General features: G+C 37.8%; 1 protein-coding gene across 1 annotated transcript in view; it reads left to right on the top strand.

The window, feature by feature from the left end:
* LOC122350349 (nephrocystin-4-like) overlaps positions 1-22,805 on the top strand; it is a 135,562-nt gene that overhangs the window by 14,229 nt on the left and 98,528 nt on the right. Inside the window, 3 exon segments of the mRNA XM_043246747.1 lie at positions 12,668-12,837; positions 13,873-13,937; positions 21,731-21,889. Of these exon segments, the coding sequence (XP_043102682.1) occupies positions 12,668-12,837; positions 13,873-13,937; positions 21,731-21,889 (394 nt within the window).

The raw sequence follows: 22,805 nt of genomic DNA, 5'->3' as shown, positions 1-22,805 counted from the left end.
CTCAGTAAGTCCATCTGTTTGAGGGTGGAAAGGAGTGGTTCTCAGACTTTTAATGCCCAGCAGTTGGTATGTTTCTTTCAGCAACTTTGACATAAAGTTAGTTCCCTGGTCAGTTAAGACTTCTCTTGGGAAACCAACTCGAGAAAACAACTGCAACAAGCAAGTTGCCACATATTTTGCCTTGATGGACCTTAAAGGAAACACCTCTGGGTACCTGGTAGCATAATCAGTCACCACCAGCATGAAGCGATTACCTGAACGGCTTCTCTCCAAAGGCCCAACAATATCCATTCCCAGTCTTTCAAAGGGAGTGCCTATGAGTGGAAGTGGTTGAAGAGGAACATGTTTCGGTTTGTAAGGAGAGACTTTCTGACATTCCGGACAGGTCTTGCAATGCTGAGTAACATCTGAAATCAAACCAGGCCAGAAGAAGTATTTTCGGATCCGGGCAATGGTTTTCCGTCTCCCCAGGTGGCCAGCCCAGGGAATCGAATGACCCAGAGTCAGAATCACTTCACGGACACATTGTGGTACCACCAATTGTGTCTCTTGCCCCAGCTGATGGTATAGTATACCCTGTCGAAAAACAAATCTCTCCTTAGCAAAAGAGTTCACAACATTTTCTTGCTTGGCTCTTTCCAGATACAAGACAAGACTAGCATCCTCCTGTTGTAACTGTCTGATGTTGGTAGGCAGCTGGAACTCTGGAGCAAAGTCTGACAAAGTCTCTCCCGATCTTGCAGAAGCTTGATACTGGATTTTCTCAATTCTCTTCTGACGTCGTGACTTCTTGGGTTTAACAATATTAACAGACTCCACATCCTCATTGAAAAATGGCAGGGTACTCAACAGTTCTCCTTCCTCCTTCGCCTTTGCTTGTGCTCGAGTTGTCACCAAATTGCAGGCGGAAGCGGCGGCAACAAGTTCAACAGGACTGGCAGATCAAGACCCAGCACTACCGGGTAGGGTAGGTGGTCCACGACTCCTACATCCATCAAATACGTCTGTCCTCTCACTTTTAAATAAATCACAGCAGTAGGTAGTAGTTCCTCATCTCCATGTACACAGCGCACAGCCTTTCTTGGTGAGTGGTGGATAAGTGCGGAGGGAATGTATTTTCGATGTACTAGAGTTTGTTCACTTCCTGTATCAATCAAAGCATCCATCTCCTTTCCATTCACCACCACAGTAGTCCTTGGTGTTGCTCCTCCAACTGCCTTTGGTATATACCTGTCACTCCTGGGCACAGAACACAGGTGAGTAGCTTTGCTGACATTTTTAGGACACATGGGTTTCGTGTGACCCTCCAGCCCACACAGGTAACAAACAGACACTTTCCTGAAGTTCTTAGAAGCAGAGACAAAGGCAGGTCCTCCTCCTGGAGGCTTACCAGCATTTGGAAAAATCTTCCGAACTGACTGGGATGGATCCCATCTCTGGTCTTCTCGACGAGACTTCCAACTCCAGGACTGGTTTCCTTACGGGCGGCCACAAACACATCAGCCAATGCAGCAGCTTGTGAAGCAGTCTGTGGATCATGTTCCCGAATCCAAACCTGAAGCTCAAAGGAAAGCATTCTCAAATATTGCTCAAGTATAATCACTTCTCCAACTTCATCAACTGTCTTACTTCTAGGCTGCATCCACTTCCCATATAACTCTTTTAGCCTCGCATACAGTTCTTTAGGACTTTCACGAGGATCCACTTCAAGTGATCGGAACTTCTGTCTATACGTTTCTCGATTAATATCATATTTTCTCAAGACAGCCAATTTCAGTTCCTCATAACTCAGAGAATCCTCCACATCCATATGAACATAGGCAGCCCGGGCCTTACCAGTCAGAAGAGGAATCAGATGAAAGACCCACTCCTCCTTTGGCCACGGCATACTACTGCCATTCGCTCAAAAGTAGTTAGAAAATGTTCAATATCATCAGAATCACATAACTTTTCTAATTTCGGTTCTTTGAATGAAGACCAACCTGTCTCACGAGGTTCAGTCCCTGCTTTCTGCCAGGTGTTAGACTGCAACAATGGCCCGCTCGGACCAACAGTCTCATCGCCGCGTTCCAGTCCATCTGGTGACATTACTACTGACTGAGGAATGGGAGTTGTACGGGCCTGCACCTCCATTTGCAATAGCCCAAACTGATGTTGGAGAGCTTTGAACCGTCGCTCCTGCTGTGCCATCTCTGCATTCCTTTGCACCTCCTGGGCATCCATACGTGCCATATGTGCTTTAAGCAGACCAACCAAATCAACGGGGGTTGGTTCACTACCTGCCAGCTCTTGATCTCCATCTCTGACATCCTGTACGTCCCCATCTTGCAGTAGTTCAGGCTCTCCTAGAACAGGCTTCAGGGAGGCCTTTCCGTCCAACCCGACTCATAGCCAAAAAAAAACAAATGCACTGGTTACTATGCCCTTACTGGCGTTAAACGATCCACTTCTGACACCACTTGTGAGGATCACACCAGGTTTTAGAATTGTAAGGGCTTACACCAGCACAAACAAAGTTTAAAGGGGAAAAAATACTTTTAATAAAGAGCCAAAAATATATATTAACACACAAAAATTCCCAAATCAATAAGCAGGCCTTATAAAACAAAAATAACAAAAATACAGAGAACAGAAAACTACTAGCAACTCAAAGCGACACCAACTCCCAACCCCACCCCAAAATGACAGAGCACTTATATACAAACGGACTAATCCATTAGAAACAAGGAGGGAAACACAGGAAATCAATATTTTAAATGCTTGCATAAATCTAACAACAACAAATCATTTCATAACAAATAGTTGCTTAGATAAATCATAAACGGAGAAAGAAATATAGCAAAAGGGAAAAAATAAGATTAACAAATTTGAAACAGTTGACCACATCAGCGCTCCCCTACAAGTTCCCAGTTGGATGGAACAAGCCGGCGGAACTAAAAAGAGCAGCCGTGGTGGCGGGTCGCCCTTTAAACTGCCGGACCTCACAAAGGAACAGCCGGTACCTCTGCCACTCTCCACACCACCCGCGACATGGTAACTTAACTCAAAGAAATATATATTAAACCAAATAAACACAGTAAACCAACTTGTGTGCACCCAAACGGTTAACTGCTTTAAAATAAATAAACTAACAAACTGTGTACGAGTCTTATTTCAAATAATAATAATGAACCATTTAAACAAAATAAATAAATATAGATTAGTGTATTGGTGTATTGTGTATTTCTCACCCGATCGTTTAATGTGCGGCCACCACATGGGCCGTCACAGATGTCAAAGTTATTTTAGCAATTTGGCTCTACATCAAGGATATTTTGTTTTGCAACCTTCAAAGAAAACAACTCTCTGATGAAAAATTAAATGAAATACATATTTTGAAGCATATTTGGAATCAATAATAAACATTTACCAGAGGTGTCCAAACTTTTTACTATATTGGGCCAAATATTTGACTTGATTGATAAGCGTGGGCTGAAGGTAAATGATGCATTACCAATAAATATTCTATTAAAAGTGACAGTTTTGTCAAATGTACTTGTATTCCCTGTCATTTGAAAGCAAAAATAAATGCATGTATGCAAATGTATGCATAGTGGGCCAATTGAAAGGTCACCACAGGCCGCGTGGGTCCTGCTTTGGGTGTCTCTGCCCTATAAAATAATAACACACTCAAGTCTTCCGTCTCATCTGACTGCTTCTTAGTGACTCGCCTAAGAATGAATTGGGTGTAAACCATGGCTAAGATTTTAGACGTCTACTCAACACCTCAAGGTTGATGCTAAGTTTAGTATTTACCGTATTGTGTCAGTGCTCATTAAAATACTCATCAAACGTCCTCTCTGTTTGGTATTGAGTTTGCGTGACTTGTCTGTGTGTTCGACACGACAAGAAGAATCTGATCGTCGTCCTCCCCGGGACATCAGGGCCTTGGTTTTTAATTTGGGTGCTGTGAGCAGAGCTCCTCCAATTCCCACCAAAATAAACAAACCGTGGCCTGGGCATCACGCCTGAGGGCAGAGCCGCAGAAACAACACAGCCAAAGTAAATAGAGTCCTGCATCAGTCAAACAAAGCAGCTCACAGACCTAACACACTCCGATCACTCTGCATGCTCACACGCACATCCATACTAAAAAAACAAACAAAAAAACAGTCAAAACTTGCATACATATGCATTCGGCAGGTATTTTCAATATGGAGCTGTATTTTATGCAGCAATGAGAGACTTGGGTGAGCGGCGATGAGTTTTATTGATTTGATTTGTTCGAATGGTTTGTTTCATTTATCCGTTTTAAAAATCGGTTTATAAAACATACGGTTTCCTCATCCGTGTTCTATTCTATTCCATTCTCAGCTTCTCTTTACATCTCAGAGGCCACCATGCATCATCCTAATAAGCCCTGATTTCTTTTAATGCTTCAAAAGGAACCGTTCTCCACTCATTATGCCCGACTCGTCTCTCAGAGCTAAAGAATTTTAATAAATCAATTCTGTAACACATGGATCATATTAATCCACTGTAAAATGATTAGGTGGACTCGTGTCCCTGCTGGCTTCATGGGCACCGTACTGTGTGAATTCCCACACGTGTTAGTGAGAGAAGGCAGTGGTGGGTGATCAGAGGAGGTTAACCGGGTTATTCTGTCAGCACTGCGGTATTGATCGGCGAGGTCAGGGAGGTTTACCTGCAGGATACAGATGTCCCTTAAACTGAATCATCTGCTCCTGTCCCTCAGATGCCTTTTGCACATTCTGCTCAACTTAATTGAGTTGTTTGTATTGATTTGCTACACCTTCTGTGTGTATGGGATGCTTATGGTCCATCGAGGCATTGTGTACGGACGTCCGGCTTAAGAGCTTTTTCATTCTTTAGCGTAGATGTCCAACAGCACAGAGCGCAAATTTGAAGCCTGATTTGTTGTTATGACTGAACATGGCCAAGGAAGGCACCGATGGTGCCATTTGGAAGGATGATTCATATTTGATATGAGACCAAATGTAGTCAGCGCATGAATTGTAGTGTTGGGGTGCTACTTTGTATCTTTATCCTCATAAACTACTAAATGCAAGGTAAAAAAAAACCCAAACAAACACTTTCATTGTTTTATAAAATTACATTTAATTTTTACCTTATTTGCTCAATGACTCCCAAACAATTTGCTTAACAATTTATTTTCATTCAGACAAATGCTAAAGACCCCTAAAGGGTGGGTATGCTAATGTTTCATGTTGACATCAACATGAAACGGCTTGAGTTTTAAAAATGACACATTTTAATGATTACGAGTCAACTCTCTTTTGAGGGACAATAAGTTTATATACGTTGTACTTTCAGATTTAAATCTTTGCAGGATGTTTTCATTCACTGCGTTACACACTGCATGAAAAGTAATTTTCAAAAATCCATAGTAGGAGCTCTTTAATTTTCTAATATTAATTTCAAATCTATAAGTAAGAAGTTCAGTGCAGGGACTTGAGTCACTGATTTGTTTTTGAATAGATTCAACACAATGAATCGGACTAGCAATGCTAACAATCAATCTTCTTTTAACCGGTACAATGAAATTGATTTCTGATAGTCCTTTCACTGTACCACAAAATGAATAGATTTGCTACAGTGAACACCAACCTAAATCTCCAGCCAGAGAGAAACCTGTGTCTTGCTCATACATATTGTCAATACACAACTTCAGTCAATCCACAAGAGATTGTATGCTTAAACTTAGTTTTATTTGACAAATATCGGTAGTATCACTGCATGAGCCCTGATACATAGCACCAGCCAATTCATTGACCTGAACTGTTGTGTAATATTTACAATTTCGTGCCTCTAACAGATATTGTTTTTCTTTCATAAGGCGTTGAAGTACAGAATTTGCTTTCCTCTTCAGTGCTGTTTAGAATGTCAGAGCTGTTTGGTTTTAGACTAGCTTAAGCATTCAACCATTTGCGGTCCCCTATGGGTTTCTAACACAGAATTTTTGTGTCTAATTTAAATGGGTCGCACAACTCATGCAGAGCTTTCCCACTGGTTTGTGCAGCTTTGTACAAATTGGCCTGGTTTCTTTAGTTGAAACCGGTTTGCGCCGTGCTGTCCGTTGGGCCGGTTGATAATTGGTCTACACTGCGCAGTTCGGTTGGGTAGTGCTGTTTCATCCAGCTTTTGGAGTGTTCACCGTTTATGCAACAGAATACTGCAACACATAATCATAGCGAGGAGCTATTTTGTAGTTGACATAATTTAGTCACACAGCCAGGAAAAGTGGTCACTTTTAGTGTCAGTCAGAACCCTCAAATCTATTATTTTCTGTAACCCAAGAACTTTTTGGTGTAATGTTTGCTTAAAGTATGCTGTGCTGTCTTTCTTTGTTTATTTGTTCAGTAGATTTTTATTTTTTTTCCCAAAGCTGCATTTATTTGATTAGAAATACAGTCCAGTGGATATATTGATATCATATTACAATTTAAAATAACATTTCAATTTTAATATATTGTAAAATTACATTATTCATATGGCAGCAAAGCTCATTTTCAGTATCATTACTCGGTCTTTAGTGTCACTGGTCCTTTAGATTATTCTAATTAGCTGATTTTAACCATGCTGAATAATGCTGCTTAATATTTTTGTGAAAACGACAGTAGCACTATAATAATTGTTATTATTAATAAGGTAAAAGTGGTTGTAGTTTTTTTCACCTTTTTTGAGCAATTTTGTTGTTTGGTTAAAAAGCTAAATTAGACCAATGCCATGAAAAGTGACATATGTGTTAATTTGGAGTAGTGATTGGCTGCTGTGGCTGGAGAGTAGGCGTCGAGGACATTTTCTTCTCTGAGCTTTTTCGCTGAAATGCTATGATCCAATCACTGTGCTGTATTATTTATGATGTCCTATTACAGCTGAGAATTCAACCATAGTTAAAATCCAGACCAAAGCAAGCATGCATTTTAGGTCTTGTGAACTCATTTCAAATTCTCTCCAAACATAAACCAGCACCATGTATGCGCAAATGTCTTAACTCTTTCAGCGCCATTACCAATTTATCTCTCCAATTCTGTTATTAACGCTTGCTGCGTCAAAGACGAGTTTTTACGCCAATACCTATTGTAGGTGCATTACGGTATGGAAAGCCCTAGTGCATGTCCTGAATGAATTACGGGACTTCCCTAGTCTACCGCGCTCAAGATGTCAATATGTAGATCATCGGGACAAAGTAGTGTAGTCAGTGACAGAGATGCCTTTGCAGACACAGAAACATCTCTAGTTATGTTGTGGATAGATTGATAGCCCGGCAATATGAATATGAGTATATGTGTGCGCACTTGATCTATATATAATGTATGTATGTGTGTGTGTGTAAACATATGTATATAATATGTTCATATATGCAAAGCAGAAGATATTCTGAAGGCTGTCAAAATTAGGTGAAAGGTCATCAAAAATATTGGTGGGAACCGTTGCGGAGAAAGAGTAATATATGCACAAATAAGGGCACTGATATAGCAGTACATCTGATCAGGAATGCCATGAAAATTAAACAAACTGAAAATTTAGTTCCGTCAAACGATTAATCGATCGTATTGTAAAAATGGCTATACAAATAAACTTGAATTTATGCATACATAATACACACAATATATATGTTGTAGGTCTTTTTTATTGGTTTTCTCCATTCTTCCCACATTGTACCCTCCCACTTTTCCACAGTTGTACGCGCCCCATTTCCGCTGGAGTCTTTTTTCAGATCTAAAGTGTAAAAGACCAGAGCTGAAACAGAGGGTTTCATGACGCATTAAATCAGCACTGGCAAGTTAGCAATGATAATTAAGCTATATGTAATTAATCTCAGGAGCTACCTAGCCCTACTACCTGTTTTTTGCCCTGTCAGTGAGCAGTGAGCTGTCACGTACAGGCATTAACAGGCTGGCCTTCTTGCTTCTCATCTGCTGGACTGCAGCAGCACACAGCAGAGGCCCCTCGGCAAGAACCCTGTGCTCTATGATTCCCTTTCACAAGGTTAGTTAGAGTCCTCGAGTCTCTGTTTATCTGCTTTCTGCTGCTTAAACATTTTATATTCTCTCTCTCTCCCTCACATACGCACTTGTATGCTAGGCGACTTATACAGTCGTAATGCAACATTTTCACAGAGTCTTGAACTCAGTACTTCAAAAGGTCCCATTTTTTGTTAATGAGCCCATAACAACGGAACAGCCTAGCAATAATCCCTCTCGCTATGCATGACAATCTCAAACCTGCTCCCCGCCTGCACTGGATCACATTATAATGCTACTTTACTAGGACTTGGTGCCCTTGTGAATTTTACAGGGATGTTTCACAACTCCTGACTAATGATTTGTTGACTGTGTTTTTGGGGGCGTCTGAACGAGTGCAAACTATTTCTGGCAGAGCGGATCAGAAGCCGTACCCTCTCTCTGCTGACTGGCTCGTGAAGAGCGAGAGAAGGGAGATCTGTGTAATGATAATCTCAGCATCTCCTTTGCAGAATTTCTGAAGCCTGTTTATTTTTATGAGGGTTTATGGGGTTGGCAGAGAATTAGGAGTCTTGATTGTGTCGTGAGTGTTTGCGTATTGAAATGCCAGCCTGTCCGGTCTTTTAGCTAATGTTCTCACCTCACAATCAGATAGATTCACAGTTTGCAGGTTATTAGCTGCTAATGAGAGTCAGAGGTTCAGAAAATTGGACGTGTTAGAAAATTCAGCCGTGACTCATAATTCGAAGATGCGAGGTTTGGAAAAGCTTACCTTAAATTACATTTAAAGACTATGTTGATTATAGCTTAATTTTTTTGTGGTGTTAAAGTTAACCCTAAAAACATGAATAATTTAATAACACTGTTTTATGTCTACCGTATATGAATATATAATGACTATTTTCTATATTGTACTGTGCATTTAACGACTAAAATCACTTTTAACATTTATTTAGTTTTGTTTTTGATACTATAGACTATAGAATTTTATTAACAGTTCATCTATATAATTCTGTAAATGTATCAATATTAGCCCGAATTGTAATATTAGTTATTTCTGGGATTTTTCTGTGATCTAGACTCCTGAATTCAGCTTTTAAAATGATAGTTGGATTTTTATCAGAACCCAAGGCAGAATGAATCATAATTCATGTGCACTTAGAAAAACAAAGACGCTATTCTTTAAAACTTCAGTCCACTGTCTGTTAAGAACATTCTTAAGCTGTTTGGTATCTTATGATAATGTGCGTTTAAAAAAAATGATTTAAAAAAAACAAAACAAAAAAAACATGTTGAATCACGAATCATTATCTATAGCACTGAGAGGAGGGAAAGCAGTCTGAAAGGAGGAGTAAAAGAGAAGAGATCCTGCCTTTTGAATTGAAAATTCATATCCAGAGCTCTAATGAAACCAGCCCCACTGGTGGGAACCATCTCAACCATGCAATGCAAATCATTATTTCCACTAGAGAGCAAACACTCGGAGTACATATTCGTATAGAAAGAACGTTACTCAGCTCACTGCGGTTCATTTGAAGTTCAGCGTAAGAACAAAACAAGAACGTGTCACAGGTTATGAACAGAAGACAGGTAAAGCGGGCAAAGAAGATAGTTTTGAAAAGTTTGCATTGAATTTTACATAACCCCTGTTTCATGCTCAAAAACACTGACGCAGAAGGGTTATGTGAGGTTGACCTTCAGAGACCCAATGTAGCAACTGGAAAACTAGATTACTATGTGATAGCTATAAAATTGTGCTACAGAATTCTAGGCCTATCTTGGATCCTTAAGCATTTTGATGGAATTAAATAGTAAAGGCATAGTTCACTTAAAAAAAAAAATATTTTGGTATTATATTTAAGTGTTTCCTCCTAGGATTTATTTTTTTCAGCTGTGGTGGCAGGATTATGAACACACTCCTTCCCACCCATGTTTTTTTTTTTTTTCTAATTAAATGTTTATTAAGAAGTGGAATAAGACAAATAAATTATCATCACGGGAAATTTATATTAATACAAAAAACCAGTGGTAATGCAGAGGTGGAACACAAAAGTGGCTTATGGGGACATTTTCAGACATTTAATAAGGCTGAGAGGTGGTATGAGTGAAATTAAAGTCTTAAGATTAATGTTTTAAATGTAACATTTAGAAGTATAGAACATAGAAATATTAAATGATTTGAATAACTGAAATTATAAATAAAATCCAAAGCTAAATCCACCAGCGGGTGAGTAACTTAATAGGTTATTAACTTGGTGTTTATTGAATAGTTATTAATATTAAATCGAACTGTCTATTAAATCAATATAACATTTGCAAATGAGCTTAATCATTTTTAAAAGCTCTTCTTAGCTCTCTCACCTTCCTTAGTTTATCTCTGTGGACACAGATAGCACTCCAGAGAGTTCTCTTTCACTTTAAATAAGCAAGACTCAAACACATGCAAATGATCCATTCCGTCATTTGTCATCGCAAACTTAGTGCAGCACCTGCAGGAAAGAGTAGAATTATCATCAATAGCCGCACTCCCACTCTGAAATTCAAGCTCTGCTCTGAGTGCCACATGGCCACGGCGAGGATGATCTTTGGTGTGGCGGCCCGCCACATGTTAGAATGAATGTAGCAGTGCTGTATTTGGAACAATAGCTGGTCCTCATCGAATCCGTAGTGTGTAAGTTAATGGGAACCAACAGTTATTTGGTAAGGATAAAAGGAGGATTATTCCATTTAAAGGAGTTTTTTATTTCTTTGTGATGTGGCGGACCCCCTAATTTCACAAAATGTTGTAATGAAATGTTTTCATAACCAGTGGTTTAATAAAGGCACTTCCAATGATGAGAGAATGAAACGCATATCATCATTGCTAGGTTCTTTAATGTATGAACGTTTCAGATGCCGTCCCACATCTGTGGTAACAAAACTGAATCGGCGCACTCTGGAAGCACTTCTGCACTTCTGTCATGGTTATATTTCAGTGCTTTTGTTTGAATTCTGATTCATGTGAACCTGTACTTTATTCTATGCCTCTTTAGTGCCTGTAAGTAGTGTGAATTCAATCAATGGCACAACCTCTGCTCTGCATTTAAACTAGCCTCAAGTTTAAAACCCTTTCAACCCACACAACCCAAACTTAGCAGGAGCTCTTGTGATCTGATTTTAAGATTCAAGCACCATCGACCCACATAGCCAAAAAAAATCAGCCAGAGCACTTCTGAATGCTGTTGAATCACTTGTAAATGGACACATAAATCTTTGTATTTCTGTATTTTAGTAACTTGAGTTTGCAACGCTTAAAATACTGTATGCGCCAGATTCATGATCTGAGGACTCAAGAATAGAAATGCAGTGAGTGTTTATTCATTTCGTAAGCCTATTATATCATAAACAGTAGCCTGTGACACATAAGAGGGCAAATATATAATCAGGCTATAGAAATACAGCAACTTGTCTTATAATTGCGGTTACATGGACAAGGACAGGGTTGTCTTATTAGTTTTCAAATGTGAAATCTTGTTCGGATTATGAATACAAATGACCTAAGCAAATCTGACTGGCTGTGCTGCTTGTGCAGGGTGCTAGTATTGATTGTGCTCTGCTTTTCAGCTGATTTCGCAGAACTCTTTGCCTTGATGTTTGTGTAGATCGAGTTTTATTTTTTTTCCTAAAAGCCCCTTCTGCATAATCAGAGCTGCTGCTGTTATTGATCGGTGTGGTGTAAGTAGGTGTTTCTTGTAATTGTTAAACTGGTTTGGCGGTTGCTAGACTTTAATGGGTGCCTCCGTCTCTCATTTGGCTTCAAAGCTTTAAGTGAGAAAACATTGTTATTCTGGGAAATGAATATTTCCTTAGGCTACACATTCGGCACTCAGTCTGCGAGAGAGACAGATTTTTATTTTCTTTGAAAAATAGCGTGAGGTGGCCTGTGCTGTCTTAGACATCCTCAGTGAGGTTCCTCCAAGAGCCATGGGATGTCAGACCAAGACTCTGCACGCTCTTTTTACAACAAATCATTATGTCCAGACACCCTCTTTATGTTCTTTCTCAACAAACCTCTGGGTTTTCTCTGATAAAGTTAAGTTACAGGTTTAATCTTCCTCCTACACCATTTCTCACTTTTCAAACACACTTTTTTTCATATTTTTCATATCCCTAACCTTGTGTTTCTCTCTCTGTTTTCTCACCCTCTCACCTCAGATTCTTTTGTTTGCTGTTTTTATTAGTGTTGTTTGCCAAAGCAAACTTGCTTGTACGTAAGAAGTTTTTTTGAGGCCTTTTTTTTTCCTGAACTCTGAACCCTAAGTATTACACTTTAGTGGGTAACTCACCCCTCAGTGTTTGTGCTATAAACACAAAGAATACCTCAAATTGTGTGACTTGTGGGGAGCCCTTTTACATTATTGTAAGGATACAATAAACAACAGAGCCCAAGTTTAAATTGATTTTTAAATATAATAATAATAATAAACATTTAACTCTTTAAAATGTATGCAAACATGGAAATTTCACATAATGCAGTTTTAAAATGAAAAAAAAAATGATATGATTAAGTGTACAGTTGCCCTAATACACACACTATGTATACAGTACTGTATAGCACATTTCTGTTGTATGTTTATATGATGGCAATGATGTAAAATAAAAACTTACTTTATCATTTTCTCTGTCTGTCTTTATTGTAGGTTGCATACTTCCACACTTCCTTGTGTTTGAGTTCTGTGGTGGCAGTGGTGGAGTTGGTTACTCTGTCTACCAGGGCAGACAGTTCCCAGGATGCACTGGGGTCGGGGTTTGGACTGCTTCAGCTCTTCACAGGTCGCGCAGACACCGGCATCTCTCAGGGGGAGGGCAGGTAACTGAGTGGTGCAGGATGGCCATTTCCATGAGTGAGAAAGATGACACTCCAGAGCACACAGCCTTATTGACTATGCAGCAAATCCTGAAACCTGTAATGAGTGAATAAAGTGGGCTTATTATAATTGGCCCGCTATTCATCAGAAGAAAGAACCAAATGTGTGCCTCTCATAACTCCTTTAATGGGTCTGTAATTGCATGTTCTCTTTGTCATGCCGAACAAAGAAAAATAATTGTATAACAGCCAAGTGTGGTGGACCTCTGAATCAATTCAGAGTACTTTTTGTATACTGAGGACTATACAACTGAGTACTTTTTTTGTATTTAAATTCACGTCATTCTTTAACTTCGTTCCACATTTTAGGACACAAAATAACCCACATCTGAAACCTGATCTGATGGTTTTGCTTTTTAACAAATGCTGTTTTAGAAAAAGTGTTATAGCATATCATATAAATGTACATTACTACTACAAAGTTTGGGGTCAGTAAGATTTTAAAAATCTTTTTAAGATGGCTCCTATGCTTGCTTTCCAAGGCTGTTTTGTTAGATTAAAATACTGCAAAGCAGTAATATTGTAAAATATTATTACAATCTAAAAATAATTTTTGTTTGCATGAATATATTTTAAAATGTAATGTATTCCTTTGGTAAAGCTGAGTTTTAGCAGTAATTACTCCAGTCTTTGGTATCATAACATCCTTCAGTAAGCATTTGCTTGTTTACTACTCAAGATTATTATTATTATTGACAGTGTTGAAAACAGTTTTACTAATTATTTTGTTGAAACATTTTGTTCCTTTGAATATAATGTTTGTAATATCATTTATATTTTTACAATATACATGTTACTTTAGTTAACTTTGAATTTAATGTGTCCTTGCAAGAATATAATAATTTGATAAATTTTTTTTTTTTTTTTTTTGAAAAACCTAACCTAACTCTTTTTGACCCCAAACTTAATTGTGTGTGTGTGTGTACATTTATATATTTATGTATTTATTTAATTTTAACCACCATGTGGCTTTTTTAGGTTGACTCTCTTCAGTGGGACCCCTAGAGCCCTCTTTCACCCGATGCTGAAAGACCCTTTACAGTGTGAGTACAACCCTGAGCTTCACATTCAGTCAGTAGTTCATAGTTCACACCATTTTCATTGCATTCAGTTAAAGATTGAAGTCAGATTGAAATCGGAATTGACTTCTTTTTTTAATTCAGTGTCTGTTAATTTTGATGTATGTATTAAAATGACAATAAAAGTAATTGATAAATTATTAGTGATACATGACATGTTCGTGAAAGTAAACTAAACCTTCAGTCTCAACATTATCCCAGCCTTTGACAAATCATTTGGGTGTGATTGGTCTGATGTTCGACAACCTGTTGTCGTTATCCAATCAAATGCCTCTGTACTTTTCCACATTAAAAATATTGAGTGACACGCAAGTATGTCACATTGAGGAAGTGAAATAGGTTGTGAGTAGTGTTTCATGCTGACTTTCAAAGCTGAATTGTTTAGTCCGTATGAATGTTTTTTTGAAATGAAGAGATCATTCTCAGTTTCCTTCTAGGCAATTCTCCATGATTTTTTTTTTTAGTTCGGTACAGTTGATAGATGTTTCATTGATGTGATTACCCCAGCAGCACAGCAGGTATTTGAAAGCTTGACTGAACCGGCCTGATTTCTGGGGAAAGCACATGTAGTGAAATTTGACACTAGATAACATATTCTACTCATGGTCTCAAAGGAGTCAAACAGAGCAAGAGACAACAGCAAGAGCTTAGTAATAAATAGTTGATAAATAGCACTTTATGCTTTCTGACAGTAGCGATGAAAAACTATTTGCATGTGTGTGCGTGTTTGCCTCATTTTTCAAATGCTTTCGATATTCAATCTGTCAGCCTGCCTTGACTTTTCCATTTAGATTCATTTCCCACCTGAAAGCAAATTGAATTAGGAATATTTCTTGCAGTGCTGTTCTAAGCAAACAATCTCTATCATGACCATTTCAGATCTTATTTTCCTATCCTTCCTGACACTGAAAGGTGAAGGAGAATCTTAAATGTGCAAATTAAAGGAAATAGTTGGGACTCGCCTATAAATAATTGAAGAGATTCTTGAAACAGATTTCAGAAAGTAGCCTTAATTGATGAAGGTTCTTTAATGTTGGCCTTTTTTTTGCTGTTGTGTTTGGCAGACTTTTCATAACGCGGAAGATGCTTTATTTGGTTTTGACCTTGTAAGTGTTTTATGTTTGTGAATCGCATTTAGATTGCTTTCTTCTATTTATGTTCTTATCTTTTTATGTGTTAATGGATATGTTCCAGTTTTTGCCATTGATTTACATTTATGCCATGCGTAGTGTCTACATTCATATTCCGTATCTGTAGTTTTAATAAGCATACGTTTTCTTTTTTATTCCTTCACTGTGGATTGAAACGGCCAACACGGTTGTCTTCAAAAGTCTCCTTTTCGGAAGGAATTAGCTCAGACTGTACAGATCCATAGATGTTCTTCCGAAATGGTATAATCGTAAAATGACTTTTGGGGAGAAATTGAATGCCAACGAAAGGCTGAAAAAGTATTTTTCTCAGATGACAGCAGCAGGTGGTACAGAACAAAAAAATATGCATGATTGGAAAGAAATCCCTTGTGAAAAAGAAGTACATGTTTAGCATACTTATTACAGAAATAATATACTTTAAAAGAATGTACGTGTTTGTAAAGAGAATGTTTTCAGACATTTAATTGTATGTTAATTTAATCAACTGAACGTTATTGTGTTTTTAGACACACTTAGGCACATCGTCATATGTAATTACATAATTACTTTTATTTACTTTGAAATACTGTTAAAATTTACTGCTGTATGACCAGAATACATGCAATTGTCATTAAAATTTTATTTATATATATATATATATATATATATATATATATATATATATATATATATATATATATATATATATATATATATATATATATATATATATATATATTTTTTTTTTTTTTTTTTTACATTTTTTTTTTTTTTTAATTAAGTTGCAATGTAGCACATTTTATAATATATTCATTCAAGGTAATTTTTAATAAAACAAAAAAATAATTTTAGAATCAAGTAGTTTTGGTTTGGTATGTTAGTAAACGCATGACAAAATGTATTTCATTCTTTAAAGCTCCACAGAAGATACTTAAAACAATGATTTACTTTAAAGAATAAATATTACTTTGACATTTTTACAAAGTGAAATTTACAAATATGCTACTAATAATTAAAAGTACACGACAAGGGTTCAATTAAGCACACTTCTTTTCATGAAGGATAATTTAATAAGATAGAAGACAGAGAATGGTTACAAACAAAATCACTTCATTTCTTTTGTCAGAGTAATGTAGTTTTGTGGTTGTCCCATCACGCTGCTTGCTTTGTAGATGAGTTAATCTTGAGACTGAGAGCACCATATGAGAGTGACTCATGGATGTAGTGTATCTGCAGGGTGTCCAGCTGTTGGAGTGGAGAGGGAGCAACGCTGATCTAAAATTCTCTCTGAATCCAGCCTTTCCTTCTAGCCGTGTGTCTCTGTGCTACCTGCCATTCTGTCTCAATTATGCCTCTCCATGCTGGAGGGAGGAGATGTCCTGCTGTCTCTCGGAGAGTCTGAGCCTCGTAGGGCCTCTCAGATCACACATAAACTTGCTGTCAAACACACACAAACATTCTCTCACATGACTTATATAGGAGCACACTCAGCCACTGACTGCTCATTATTACTGTGCCGCTAAAGCCACTGAAATAATTTATTTCTTTATTTTTTTATTATTTTATATATACCTACTTTTGGTCAGATATTGAGCCAAAATACTCAAATAAAATATAGATTTTATTTGGATGCGTAGTCTGTAATGTCTTAAGCAGAAGACACGGTAAGTGTTTTTAAAAAATTAGAGAGCAGTACATATTGTTGCAATGTTTACTTTTTCTGTTATTTGCATGGTTGGTTACATTTTTGCTTTTTGTGTTAAGCAATGATTTTTCTTCCCGCCTGCTTTTGCAGCAGAACATTTTTGGATCACAAGCCACAAGTTGAGAACTACTGGCATAGAGGACGTGTAAACAGCACTGGCAGAGCCTAATAATGCTGGCACGTTGAAATCTGCGCTTTATTTGATGTGTTTGTCTGGGCGCTTGTCTTTTGTGTGTGTGTGTGTGTGTGTGTGTGTGTGTGTGTGTGCAGAGAGAGTTGGAGAGATGTGAGAATGAGTGAGCAGTTTTTCATCTCCGAAGATTAGAATTCCTATTTTGACACACTTCAGTGTTTGTAGATGGCTGATTTTGACACGCACAGTAGCTTAGTCATTCCTTCAGAATAGAGACAAATAGATGCAAAGCCATGTTGATGTTGTTACATCTGCTGTTCTTTCAGCCGTGAAAGAAACACATAATAACCCTGAAAGGCCAAAGGAAGATCAGTCATGTTGAATTAGTTGCTAAATCATAGGTTTAATCATGAAGTATTCAGTGGGAATCAACAACAAAGCTGGTGGACAGAAAGCTGGGGGTTCTGGTACACTGATTGCTATTTTTTTTTCTTTTCTTATCTTTTTTTTTTTTGATTCATTTGAATAATTTTATGCTCTTATTGGAGCCATGGCTTAGTGGTTTACACATGTTCTTCACGTGTGCTGAGCTTTAGTGTTTGTATAAGAGATGCAAGTTTGAATCTAAACTGTAATGTGTCCTGACAATAAAATAAATAAATACAATTTAAAAGTTAAAATACAATAACACAAAATAAATAAAATTTATATTCATCATTAATCAGACACTTTTATCCAAACAAACGCATGAGAAAAATTAAAACAATAAAAAAATGATATATATATATATATATATATATAAATTGTTTTCATTTTTATTAAATATTCTTATTAAATAAGTAAAACACTATCATCTAGAAGTTTGAGATTAGTAAGATCATTTAGCAAAGATTCCTAAAATTGCATTAAAAAGTAAATATTTTGGAACATTATACATTATTACCTTCTTTTATTTTTTATACAAAAATGCTGTTCTTTTGAACTTTCTATCAAAGAATCCTAAAAAAAAAACCGACTCACAGTTTTGACAAAACTGTTAAGCAGCTGTTTTATATGAATGAATAATATTTAGGAATATATCTTGAGCGTCAAGTCAGCATATTAAAAAGATTTCTAAAGGATCAAGTGACATTAAAGATAAAAGTCACAGAAATAAATGACATTTTAAAGTATTTCACAACAATACTTTTTATTTTTTCTCAATCTTGTCGCACATAAGAGGCATCCTTCAAAAACATTAAAGAGCACTTCCCTTTCCCAAATTTTTGACTGGTAGTGTAATCGTAGTAATGCTACACAGCAGGTGTCTCATTTATACAGATGCAGTGAAATAGAAAAATACATACTTAAAAAAGTTCAGCAGGTTATATTTGAAATGCATAGTGTTGCATAATAACGCTGCAAAGAATGATCTTTGCTGCACATAAATATGCAGGCCCACACAAAATCTTTGCATAGATTTCCTCAGGATTGGTACTTCCCTCACACATTGCATTCTACAGAATGCCCCCAAATTCAGAGCAGAGAATAGAATAAGTGTCCCAATTCGTTTGGTTCCTAATACGTAAGCATTAGAACAGCATGTTTATTTGCTACTAAGTGGATGTTGTTTAATTGAATTTGTTGTACTCTAATTGTACAGATTGGTCCATTAGATAAGTAATCTCAGCAATTTTGTCACCCGACTTGCGATTGAATCCGTGACCTTTCTTTGAAAAGCCCTGATCCTTAACTATTAAGTAAGCACCACTCAGAGCTGTTCTAAAGAGTGAACAGAATGACACACTGCAGCTCAGTGATTTGCACAGCGGCACAGAATAAGCAAAGTGCAGTTCTGACCAATTAGAATGAGTTTGTCTAATAAAGTGCCTGCGCACTCTCTCGGGCGATGGCAGTGTTCCAGAATGCGTTTCTCTTTTCCTCGCTCTCTTTCTTTTTGGAGTTTGAGTAGTAATCGTTGGCACGTTTCCAAAGTTTATATCCATGGCAAAAAAAAGTTTGCATATCGCATCCGGGCCTGTCATTTGGTATGTGAATGAAAATATGTGCGGTGTCGCCCGCCACCGTATGCAGGTGTCACCGACATCCATTTCCTCTTCTCAGCCAGGTGTACGCACACGCGTTTGTTTCATTCAGAACCGGCCGTGTTTTTTTCCCGACTGAGCGGCAGTGATGCACGATTCTATGTAATACGGCTTCGAAGTAATGGAGCGGAATGCGTGTATCCGTGTCTGGGATAAATGGCCTAATGAAAAATGGAAAGCTCTGCTGAAATGTAATGACGCAGACTCGTCTTTCAGCAGGTTCACACCAGCCTGCTCTTTCTTTCCACAGATGCGCGCAACAACTAAACAGAACACGCATGGTCCAGTTGCGCTGTGGGTGATTTTCTCTGGCCTTGTGGACCCACCTTGCATCTAAAAGCCTTACATAAGTCAATATCTTACATAATTTGAATATCTGAGTCTTACCTTGAATCACTGGTTTTGGTTTGCTTGAGAACGAAAGACTTACAGTGAATGTTTTAAAACTAAATAAGGTTTAGAAGCTCAAATGGGGTTCGGGTGGGAGTTTTTCCTCTGCTGTGAAAATGTCTGACAGTGAAAGTATTCTCGAAATCGTGTAGAGTGGGCAAAAGTGTGGTAAAATTAAATTAAAGTGGAGATTGCTCGCATACAATATAGTTGTTGACTCTAGCATGAAATGAAACTCTCCGCTTGTGCTCTCATATGTTGTCCCAGTTTGAGAAAAATCTCCCTCTCGTTTTTAGTAATCTTTTGTGATGGTGAGTTTCAATGGGTGCAGCCAACAGCAGACATTTGACAGGGATGTTTTTCCTCAGTATTTAACAATGATGTGTAAACCTTGGCTTCATATAAATCTAGATTTTACCGTGCTGTGGGGTTTGACAGTATCCTGCTTTTGATCGGTTTATAGTTATTAGTGGTGCTTGCTAAGACAAGCATCGCTGTTATTATTGCTCGTACTTGATGTTAGACGTTTTTTATAAACCCATTACCCAGTATTAAACTTCAGTGTGTGATTTGTCCTGCACCATTTGAGCTACGGATATAAACGATACTTCAAATTGTATGGCTTGTTGAGGAGAGGCATGTTGTTACCTTTCAGACTGATCAGCTGAAAAGGCAGATGATGAATTGGGCCTTAAATCCCATAAACTAACTCTGAAAGATGGAAGAGAGGCTTATATGTACCAATATGACATAGATCCACTCAGTAAGGAGGCTTTGGGTGGCACTTTTTAGCACATCTGTGATGATGATCATGTAAATAGAGAAAAATTACATATAATTATATTATAAGCAAGCAATAAGGTACGAGTGGTTGTGCTGTATCGTGAATAAATTACGGCTGAACGGCGTTGTTAGGCATGACACAAATCATTTTAAAAATGTTTTAAAAATATTAAAACTAGTTATATAAGTATGTGTTTTAAAATGTTTCTGTTTTAAAGCAAGTTTGTTAAATGCAGTCCTTCCGCTAAAAAAAATAGTTCCTGACAGTAAATGTCAAGAGAATGTTCCAAACATGGATCTTAAACAAAAACAGAGAATAGCAGAGAATAACTATTCTGTGTAATTTATTTTTAACACCATATATGATATTTTCTCACACACATACTGTACATCTGCTCATCTCTCAGCATGAGGAAACGTCTGTTTTCTTGTTTTAATTTTAAACCAGAGTGAGTCGCGGTGCAGTTCAAGATTGCAAGCATCATTACAGTGTAAACGGATGGACATATGCATTTATGAAATAGAAAACTAATAGATACAATAAGATTCCCATTAGAATCCAGGAATGGAACTAACCATTTTATAAATGTTTATATTATGCAATTCATATCATGTGTTTTTTTTTTTTTTTGAAAGATCATGTGACACAGAAACCTGAAGTAATGATGCTGAAAATCAGCTTTACCATCACAGGAATAAATTACATTTCAATAAAATTGTATATTAAGGGGTTACTCCTCCTCAAAGTATTTTTGTTGTTATTAGGGCCAGGGTTAGGGTTGTTGTTTAAGAAGTTTGGATAAAAACCACAAGGCTTGTGACTGTTCCTTTGACTGCCAAGTAAATTGCACTGTCATGGTCAAGTAAAGTATGAAAGACATTGTCAGAATGCTCTATCTGCCATCAGTGGTTCAACCGCAATGTTATGAAGCTGTGCGAATACTTTTTGTACTGAAAGAAAACAAAAATAACGACTTTATTCAACAAATTCGGCACCGTAGTGTCACCGTCTACGCTGTAGCATACGTTCTTTTGTGTCAGCCACAACACAAGGATGCATCTTCTACATGTATTTACACTTTGATTTGAACGAAAACAGCTCATCTGTTTGTAGTGGCTAACACAGAGCAGTGTACACTATTTGCGTGCAGCAATACTCTCCAAAATGGCACTACAGCGAGGCTACTGTGCCGGATTTATTGAGTAAAGGTGTTATTTTTGTTTTCTTTCCATACAAAAAGTTTTCTTGCCGCTTCAGAACGTCACGGTTGAACCTCTGATGAGTATTCTGACAATGTCTTTTATACTTTTCTCAACCTTGACAGTGTTCATTACTTGACAGTCAATAGGAAAGTCACAAGCCTCCTGGTTTTCATGAAAAAAAATATCTTAAATTGTGTTTCAGACAACTAAGCTGTCACATGTTTGGAACGACATTGGGATAAGTGATTAATGACAAAACACCAGAAACCATTCAGCAACATCTAGAATTGTGTCAAATTTTATTCATAACTTTATTTCTCTTTCTGCAGTGAATGCTGTATTATCAGTGATGGAGGGCTGTCAGCTGCTTTACTCCATACAGCCACACCCAGCTCTCACTCCCATCATGCACCTGCTCCCGCCCAACATTTTGGTGTCTGGACATGACAGCGTCCCCGGTGTGCTGTCATCTGCGGACACAGGCACAGGTAGGATTACCCAGAATGCCCCCTCTGTTTATCATCTGAATGCGAGAGGAAAGGCTTTAATGTGCTAGATTTTCACTACAGTTATAAAACAATCAAATGACATTTGATGACTGCTCATCTGTAACGAGAGAATGTGTGTTGCCATGGAGACAGCAGAAGGAATTCTAGAAGCCTCACTAAAGAGCTTCTCGTTTCTTAGGACATTTCCTTGATTAGCTTCAGAATCACTTCATACCAAAGCAGGTCCTAAATGAGACCTTGAAGCAGAAAAACACTTGAGCCTTTTTACAACTTTTCCGACTCGCAGCTCAGTGCTCATGACTCGTCTCTTTTTGGAATTCTGTTCTGAGCTGCTTTCGGGGGTGGGTAAAGACAGACTTTCTGAACGATAGTAATGAACCGCGGTGGGTTTCACAGTGGTGAGGGGATTGGAAGCTGAGCACAATGTCGGGCTAATCCCCCAGCACTCCAAATATCTCACAGGGAGGGTGACCCACGACCGCAGTCTAGATCCAGAGAGGGATGCAGGAAATTAGAGAATTGTTCCACAGTGATATTTCCAACTCTCTCGCTCCTACTTACTCTCTCTCTCATTATAAACCGATGAGCAGATGTAGAAATGGGGTTCCTCTGGAGCAGGTTTCTCTTTGAACTGCATCTGAAATGTTTGAGTGCTATATTCTGCATCCTCCTGGGCCCCACACAGACTGAAAGTAGAAAAAGAGAGCACCCCCCCCACTGTTAATACGGTTAATAACACATGATTCAAAGCACTTCATATCGTGATTTAAAAGCAATATATTCTCTCTGATTATAAACTTTTCTTGAGTGGGTGTCATAAAAGCCAAAATACACCAGCCACCTCTCGTTTTTATTGCTTTAATTGTATCCAAGTCCAAAATGACCTTCAATTTCC

The sequence above is a fragment of the Puntigrus tetrazona genome, chromosome 8 (genome assembly GCF_018831695.1).
Source record: "Puntigrus tetrazona isolate hp1 chromosome 8, ASM1883169v1, whole genome shotgun sequence".
Lineage (NCBI taxonomy): Eukaryota > Metazoa > Chordata > Actinopteri > Cypriniformes > Cyprinidae > Puntigrus > Puntigrus tetrazona.
This window is presented reverse-complemented; position numbering and strand designations above follow the sequence as displayed.